This window comes from Acanthopagrus latus, chromosome 17 (genome assembly GCF_904848185.1).
Source record: "Acanthopagrus latus isolate v.2019 chromosome 17, fAcaLat1.1, whole genome shotgun sequence".
Classification (NCBI taxonomy): domain Eukaryota; kingdom Metazoa; phylum Chordata; class Actinopteri; order Spariformes; family Sparidae; genus Acanthopagrus; species Acanthopagrus latus.
In genome coordinates this window covers 30,173,867-30,183,119 of record NC_051055.1, presented here as the reverse complement: position 1 = coordinate 30,183,119, position 9,253 = coordinate 30,173,867, and the positions used below count along the sequence as shown (strand labels likewise).

The window sequence follows — 9,253 nt, the reverse complement described above, 5'->3', positions numbered from 1 at the left end:
TCGGGGTATTTCTCACTGCAGGACCCTCTGCACGCTCTATGATGATATATCTCAGACTCAAACCACTGTGTAAATGCTCATTCTTACAGTTACTCAATTTAAATTCTACTTGCAGTTTGAACAGCCGTTTATATTTGATTAATACACAGTTTTCTTTTCTCGTTTCCCATTTAAACTGTATATTTCTTTGCTTTTGTAATGCAAAAAGACAGAGGAACCTGTCTAATTTTTTTTTTACACATTAATATTGTAATATGTTACACCTTCTCTATACTGTAGTCATTGTATTGGTTATATTGTGCAAACAAATCTCCCTAAAAGAGCTCTAATTTATCTCATAACTAAATAGTGAGGGGACGATATTGGCTGACTTTGTTCTCCATTTCAACAATAATTCCAACTTTCTATTTTCCTGTCCTGTTGATTTTACCACATCAGCAGCTTAATTTCCTGAAGTAAATCAATACATTTGATCTAATATTGTGTTAACCTACCTGTAGTGTAGCAGCAAACAGGAGGATGCTCTCCTTCCTCCTCCTCCTCCTCTACTTCTTCATGGTGGCTCAGCACAGCTGATGTCAGCCTCCCTGAGTGTTGAGGATGGAGACACAGAGGAGGTCTGGGCGACCAAACCCAACAATCAGGATTCAGTTGATACATCTCAGCTCGATCTTCAGCGTCCTCCGGTGCGTGTGGTCTCCCTCCTCTCCTCTCTGGTCCAGCTCTGCCTCTGACACCAAAGGTGGAGCATCAGATGGGTTTTCTCTGGACCGGAGTCGGACACAGCAGGACTTTATGAGTCACGGAAAAGAGCAAGCTGATTGGGCAGCTTGTCTCAAAGACTGATGTCATACCTTCTATTAAAGGGTCATGCCTGTGTTTTGCATCTGTTAAACCATTTACTCCATATCAGGATTATTTCACTTTGCCCCCGTCGATGTCTCAGAGCGAGCGGGAGTGTTTTGGATTTTTGGATGTGATGGACTTCCTTTTTTATTTTTGTTGAATTTACGTTACTGTCATCTCAATTGATGAATGTGTTTGTATATCATTGTAAAAAGTTGCAACCAAGTAAAACATTAAAAACCCTGATGATATAAGAGAGATCCCAGTTCTTTACTTTCACAACAAGTTCACTGGTTTTATGCAGCTGTAAGTCTGTGACGCAAACCTATTTGAAAAATTCATTACGGTCATGAAGCAGTATCAGCTGGTCTACACTTACATTTGAGTCATAAGTTGTGCAATATGTTATTTGTATGATATATTATGTAATAATAATCAACATGTTTCTTCACTTAACTGCAGTGTGTCAGTTATCAACACTGGTTATGGAGCACAATAATACACCCAGCTGCTTAAAAACCTGAGCATTATTTTATACAGTTGCCTATTCATTTATTTATTCATTCATTCATTCATTCAATATTATTGTTTGTTTAGCAGGGACAAATACTATAATATTAAGTATATGGATTCGTTCAGAAAAAACAGTGGCATAGTGTAAACAAACTGGTGTTTAAAGGGTTAAAATCCTGAAAATGGATCTATATTTGATCGCTACTATCAGGACTGATGATGATTTAAAATTACAACCCAGTGGAAGTTGAAAATAATATCAATATATGGTATTTCTGACATGGAGCATTTTTTTGTACTGAATGTGATCTGAGTAAAAAAACAGTTTGTATGTGTGTGTGTGTGTGTGTGTGTGTGTGTGTGTGTGTGTGTGTGTGTGTGTGTGTGTGTGTGTGTGGTTGTGTGTGTTTGTGTATGTGTGTGTGTGTGTGTGTGTGTGTGTGTGTAGGTTTTATCACATAGTTTGTATTGTTGTAAAAAATGCTCCAGCTCTGTTGTGGGAGCTGCTGCTGTCTGATTGGACAGTTAGAGGTCATATGGTCACTCGCGGCCAATCAGATTGCAGCGTTGTGGCTCACGCTGAGGGAACTGGACCTTTAACAGCCATCCTAAAGGTTACACCGCTCCTACCTGCTTCCACCCTGAATCCAGACGAGTTATCCCGGGTTAAACTTACATTTAGCCTCTTTCTGGAGCTTTAGACTGATTTAAAACACTTTGTGTGTTTAGCTCGGGTCGTCTTTTGGCCGTTTGTGTACATCTGCGGACGGACACACCCTCTGAAGTTAAACCGCCGAGCGGATTTACACCGAAACTGAAACGTTTTATTCCTCATTGAGCGGGTTAAAAATGGCTTATCCAGGATACGGAGCTGCTCCAGGTGGATTCCCAGGACAGGTGAGAAAACGTTTAACTGTGCTGAAACAACGGCGTGAAGCTGATTCCGTCCACCGTCCCGGGAGAGGAGGGGAGGGGAGGGGGAGGCCGGGGGAGGCCGGGGGAGACATCCGGAGGTCTGAGGAGTGCGGAAGTTAGCAGAGTTGCACGAAATTAACGAGATTTATACAAAAGCACGTCAACACCATTAACATTATATCACCTGTCCAGACTCTTAAATGTGTAGAAAACATCAACAAACAAGAGAAGTGCAGGTGAGCTAACAGCTAACAGTTAGCACAAGTAGCTGAGGATTCTTTAATTGCTTCCATTCACATTTTTCTGTTAATCTGTTCAGAGTGTTAAGCAGGAAACTGAAAACAGGCACAAACATGTAAAAGATACTCGATTACAAACAGTAGTGGAAAGTAACTAAGTACATTTACCAAAGTATTGTACTTAGGTACACTTTTATAGTATTTGTACTTTGCTTGAATATACAACTGATAAAAAATAAGATAATTTGTCCACTCAAACCACATTCAGTTAAAAAAAAAAAGCTCAATATCAGAAACTGCCATAAAATACTGAATGTTAATATTATTTTCAATATCAAATATCCATTGATTTTCAGGATTTTAACCCTTTAAACACACAATAAGATGTTATTTGCCATATTTTTCATACAGTGTTTAAGGTATCCACTGCTTTGAATGTCAAAGTAAAAAACAGATTTCTACAAATTAATGTCATGTAATTACAAATATGGTAGTTTCATCTGTGACAAATGTAACCATTAATCATTTCACAGTGAATTATCATGCAGTAGAGGTATAAAGAAGTAAGCAACATAGTCAAGAAGCAAAGTACAAGTGCCTTCAAGTTGTAAATGTTGGAGTCACTGTGGATTTACAACAGGGAGTTTCCTTCTGACGTGATTTCTTTTGTTCATCTTTTATATTTGGAGGAATCCTTCTGGACTTATTAAAACCAGATTGTTGTTTTTTTGCAGAAATATTTCTTCTTTACTGTGTGTGTGTGTGTGTGTGTGTGTGTGTGTTTGTGTGTGTGTGTGTGTTATGGTAGAACTACAGTATGTCTGGGGTGAGGACGGGTGGGGTTTCCTCTTAACAAGACCTGAGGATAACACACACATGCAGTAGATAATCCTATCAGTCGTTTCTGAGTCAGTGCTGGTGGATTCATGTGAAGTCTGCGGGCAGCTGTGATTGATTATATGTGATTGAATGGGAGGTTTGTGCTGCAGTTTGTTAGAGATAAAGTTAAAAAGACTCGAATGCTGCACAAAGAATGGACTGAACTCAGACTCACACATGTTGTCACCTGCGCCGGCTTCCAGCTAGTTAACAGGAAAGATTTTAGAAGATTACAAAGTGTTAAGAAAACTTTATTTGAACATTTCCATCGTCAGCTAGTGGCACAATGACACAGGGTGCAGGAAGGTTTCTTCCTCTTTTACTTTAAGGCAATGTGAGTGTTTAAAAGGTTTATATTTTTTGGTAGCTGCTGTATATTTCAGACGTTACATCAGACTTATTCAACTGGGCCGGACTGCTACCTGGTCCCAGATGTAAAACTCAGAAAAACAGTTGTGCATTTTCTTTGCTTTGTTACTTTTCACTATTTAGAATCTGATTGTTTACTTTAAAGTAAAGCAAGACAAATAAAATAGTCCTTCTACTTACTCAGCCTAAAACCTTTTGACAAAATAAGAGTGTTTTTGTGCTTAGAAGCAGACAAAGATCCAGATTGAGGCTGTCAAAGAGCCGCCTGTCTGCTTTACATAACAACTGGCTGTGAATGTCAGGATGTTGAAGAACCAGCCGACTGAAAATCCTGCAGCATCATTTGAATTCCTTCAGTAGCCTGTTCATTGTTTTGCTAAACGAAACTTCTGCAACTCAAGTCATTCAGTTACACTGATACATATGAAAGTAAATATTAGATAACAACTGATTTGATGTGACATTCTGATGATGGATGGGGATCCAGAACCAGGTGTAAATTATCCGATCCATCAGAATCGAATGCCTCCAAGCTCATCAATTCCTCATCAGTTTCTGTGTGTGGAAACAGTCCTGAGCGTGCAAGTTATCATGTCTGTAAAATTATAGTAATAATGGCTCTGGTATCAATAATCATATCTTTTCCCATCCTTGATTTTAATGTCCAGAAGTCAAAGTATTGTTGGTTTGTCACATCTGCTCAGGAGAAACCAACTCAATCATGTTGACGTTCTTGTTTCTCTGTCTGTCTCTCAGCAGCAGGATCCTCTCTACGGATATTTTTCAGCTGTAGCTGGACAGGTAAAACACTTAAAGCAGCACTTCACCTCAGTATTATTAAACTAAACAACTACACAACAGCTCATCAATATTGGTGTATTGGTGTTTTTCAGATCTTTGTGCAGTTTGCTGTTTGTGTTTATTTCTCTTCCTTCTGTTTGCTCTGACAGGATGGACAGATCTCTGCAGACGAGCTGCAGCGCTGCCTCACACAGTCCGGCATCGCAGGCTCATACAAACGTAAGGAAACCAGACTTTGTTTTAAAATGAGATACCCACTTAAAACATTAAAGCACTGTAAGAGAGGCACAAACCATGTAGTCAGCTGTTACATCAAATGTGATGAGGTTCGTCCATTGAAAACTGCAGTTCTTCATGGCACCTAATTGAGAAGAAGCACCAGTTTTATTGGTTTATCCGACTATATGTTTTCTGTTGGGGAAGGAAGAGATTGTGCTCAAATCAAGTAACTGTTGTTCACTGAATCACATCCTATCATAAAGTAAGAAAGACTGGACTCCACACAGAATACACTTTTTTTTTTTCGCAGTACACGTAAAATCACAAGTGGACCAAGCAATCATCTGCCCAAAATATATTTTCAGTGAGAAATTTCAGACATTTTTAAGTGGTGGTGATCCAGAGAAAGAACGTCACACTGTGCCTTTAAAGAGGACATTTAACTAAAACTCTCACTTCCTTGTTTGTTTTCCTTTTCCAGCCTTCTGCCTGGAGACCTGCAGGCTGATGATCAGCATGCTGGATGTATCCTTCACCCATCAGCCAATCAGAGAGGTTTACCTGACTGTCTCACAGGTGGACAGAAGCTTCATAACTAAAATAAACATGCTCCTCTGTGGTGATGTTGATGCTGCTGTTGTCACAGTCCTGTCAAGATGACACCTCGACTCTCCATCCACATTCTCCTCATATATTTTATAATCCACATGTTGCAGTAGAACCTTGTCATCATTATCTCTGGACTCATTTATGTTGCTCTGTTCTGCGTCACATCTGGTGTTAATAGATATTTTCAGTGAGCATGTAACGTAAGAACAGTAGTGTGATTGGTCCTTGACCGACTCTCAGAGGGACATGTCCGGCACCATGGGCTTCAACGAGTTCAAGGAGCTGTCGCAGGTTATCAACGGGTGGAAGGCCACTTTCTCATCGTACGACCGGGACCACAGTGGAACAGTGGAGGGCCACGAGCTGCAGCAAGCCATCAGCGGCATGGGTACACACAAACTAACACAACAACCTCTCACACATCTAGGCTGTCTGTAGTTTTATTTATTAGGTTTGTCTCAGATTTCTTTTGAAGAGTCTCCTTCATAAAAGGGTAAAAGAATTGTGCAGCTGCAGGTTTACATGCAGCTGCACAACACGAGGTTCACTGTGATGTAGATGTGTCTAAAGTGCTAAAGTCTTACCTGCCAGCATTGATCAGCTGTTTGAACACGCTGTTTACACTGATTTCACCATTTACACTCCATTTATGAAAGAAGAAACATGTTATTGATCTAAACATGTCACATGTTACAAAGACACTCAACAGGAACAATATAGGCGACTTCTTTGTCCCCGTGGAGAAAGTCCCCAGACTCCCTTAACAAATGTGTCAGTTTAGTGAGTTGTTGAGTTGGAGACACAAATCAGTGGGTTAGGGTTAGTGTCTCATACAAATCTTTATTTAGGCCTTCTTGTAAATTCTGCAAATGTTTTCACGTTAACATCCTTTCTTTCTTAATGATACTTAAAGATGTATGTGTGCATTCGCAGGTTTTAATCTGAGTCCTCAGGCCATGAACGTCATCATGAGGCGCCACAGCACAAACGGAAGAATCGCCTTCGATGATTTTATAAGCTGCTGTGTGAAACTACGAGCCCTGACCTGTGAGTGAGATCAGTACAGTTCTTCAACAGTCATTTAGTAGATAAATCAGCTGCTTGTTGGAGCAGAACAAACTGAACCTTTGGAGCTCCTCGCCGTCATCACACGGCTGATAATCTGTGTGTTCATCAGAATTTAAGACGGCTGTTTTAAAGTGTGTGTTTGTGTGTTTGTTTTTCCAGCTCAGTTCCAAAGCAGAGACATGTCCCGAACAGGCCAGGCCACGTTTGGCTATGATGATGTAAGTTTTCACACCTTCTGAGAAAGAGAAAATAAATAATGTGCACTGAATTGTGTTGTTTTGATATTTTCTGCTTTTCAGACAAAGACTTGTCCTGCTTTCTTGATTTAACGTCTCTTCAGAAAAGTCTTCGTCTTTTTACTCGATTATTGAGTGTTTGTTCTGTAATTTTGTCCTCCAGACTTTGCTGCTTTTGCTCATCTGTCAAAACACTTTGTGAGCTCTGGTTTTAAAAAGGAGCCACATGGATTAAGTTCATTATTATAATAATAATAAGACATTAGGATTGAGGACAGAGTGAGTAACAGAGTCATGAAGCTGAACGTGAGGTTTCATGTACTCTGCTGCTAGACTGTGTAGAAATATAGAAATGTGTTACTGGATCACAACACGACTCTGAATGATGAAGAGTTGTACGGTGACAGTCTGTGTCTTTGTCTCTCTCTCTTTAGTTTATCCAGGTCACCATGAGCTTATGAAGAGGAAAACACCAAACTGAAGGGAAACACCAACTTTTAACATCTCCTCATATTAACAGCACCACCTGTACTTCCAATGTGTGTTTTAAATGTTAATCATTAGAGTTCATACAGTGTTAAAATGTCACTCTAACATTCCATTGTTTTTTTAAAGGACTAATGCAGATTGTAACACACGTATAAGACTGTTGTAACCTCAGGCTGCACCAATGATGGACCACTATGTGCCTGTTAGCTCATAATCATGGCAGACATCAGAGTGTGAGCATGTATGAAATGAATAAACATATCCAACAAGAACATGTGACGTCTCAACCTGATGTTCAGCTGATCGTCTCCACACTGTGACAGAACAATCAGTCTGAACTCAGCACACAGTTTTTGTTGATGGCCGGTTGAGAAGAGTGACTTCTGACATGTGTCACGTGACAACAGAGCTGAGGTGAGCTGAGAGCATCGAGCAGGTGTTGGAGGCTGAAGAGCTTCACCTAGTGTCAAGTTATGACAGGAGGTGTGGAGAAGTGGATGCAAGTAATCAATAAATCTGTAGGAGCTGCATCCATGTGATGCACTGCATGCCTGCGTAAAGTAGGAGCTGTAATCACTTTTTTGCAGGTGAAAAACAGCTGTTTATAAGTTGTATCGGCCCTTTAAAGTAATATCAACAGGTAAAAACGTGTGAGTGAGCTATAATCTGTCAAATATAACCACCGAGAGTGAAATTAAGTGAATATGATGAAGAAACCTTTCGGTCACAAGGCAGGAGCTGTAATCACTTTTTGGCAGGTGAAAAACTTCCTTTTCTAAGTTGTACTGGCTCTTGTTATGGACCCTCTGACAAGGTGCTCGTGAGGAGGCAACAACACATTTAAGAGGATGCTCAGATTATCAGACTGGTAAACCAAAGTTCATTTGGAACAGCCAGTGGAGCTTAAACGGTACATAATGAAAAGAGAGGTTGAAGAACCAAGCAGAAAACAAACAAAAAGGGGGAAATCTGGGCAACAGGCCAGCGCACCCAGATCTTCCCCTCTAATCTAATCCAAAGAAAAGAGAATTAACCTACTCATCCGCTAGGGGAATCAAAACCAAAACCTTGGCTGTTGGTCTCCAGACCAAGACATCAGACAGTTTGCCCCAGAACAAAACTCCAGCCCTCAAACCATGTGTAGGGCAGGAGAGGTACTGAGGAGACCACAGGATAACCATCCCCTCCTCCTGGCGTCAGGCTGGACGGTGGCTCCCCCACAGATCGAGGCCTCAGCTCCGTCCTCCTTTTACACATCCTCATGTAAGTGCAGCACTGCCCAGGTGTTTCTCCTGAGGGAGACAAACACACAGAAAGGGGGCGCCAGAGAGCCACAGGGAGAGAAACACGAGGCCGGCACATAACAGCCCTTGAAAAGTTTTTCAACAGGTCAAAATGACTGGATGTGTTATAATCTGTCAAATACAACCACCAAGAGTCAAATCAAGTGAATCTGATGCAGAAACAACCTTTCAGTCACAAGGTAGGAGCTGTAATCACTTCTTGGCAGATGAAATACAGCTGTTTATGAGTTGCATTGGCCCTTTAAAGGTATCTGCGTAGCAGTGAGTCTCCACCTGCACCACCCTGGGAACCACCTCCACCTGCCAGTGATTCCTCTGTGGTGCATAAATTCACCTTTCAAACAGACTTCCTGTTTGGCGTCAACTTTTGGGTCCATCTGTTCTACGACTGTTAAATAGTTTTGACTTTTTTTCCCCATAATCAGTAAGTTTTATGTGACTGACGTGCAGCTAATTTTAGTTAATTAATCGTGTTAACCACAACACGCCACATGTGGAGTTGTGTTAAATGTTTGGCTGCCATCAGCTGGTGAGAAGAAGAGAACACAAGAATTAAACTACAAAAAAAAATGAAACCAAATGAGGCAATAAGAGACACACAGTTCTTGCTCATTTATCTTTATTTCATATAAGACCTCACATCATGTGAGTCTTATTAGAAATAGTTCCCATCAGACAAGGCAAGTTTATTTGTATAGATAATTCAGACACGAGGCAGCTCAGAGTGCAAATTACATTACAGACATGAAAAAATTCATTTAAAAGA

The 9,253-nt window shown here is 40.5% G+C and overlaps 1 protein-coding gene across 4 annotated transcripts; it reads left to right on the top strand.

Annotated features, from left to right (window-relative positions):
* Nucleotides 1–1,926: 1,926 nt before the first annotated feature.
* On the top strand, nt 1,927–7,457 carry sri (sorcin). Of its 4 annotated transcripts, none has more exons than XM_037074369.1 (8): nt 1,927–2,256; nt 4,521–4,562; nt 4,712–4,781; nt 5,263–5,306; nt 5,631–5,778; nt 6,324–6,437; nt 6,618–6,676; nt 7,129–7,457. In XM_037074369.1, exons 1-8 carry the CDS (start codon nt 2,209–2,211, stop codon nt 7,153–7,155), a joined length of 552 nt encoding a protein of 183 aa, XP_036930264.1. In that variant the 5' UTR covers nt 1,927–2,208; the 3' UTR covers nt 7,156–7,457. The 4 variants fall into 4 exon arrangements, with proteins under 4 accessions (XP_036930264.1, XP_036930263.1, XP_036930265.1 ...); XM_037074368.1 differs by having other exon boundaries at nt 1,928–2,256; nt 4,518–4,562; XM_037074370.1 differs by lacking the exon at nt 1,927–2,256 and adding an exon at nt 2,418–2,510 and having other exon boundaries at nt 4,518–4,562.
* The last annotated feature ends 1,796 nt before the right edge of the window (nt 7,458–9,253 follow it).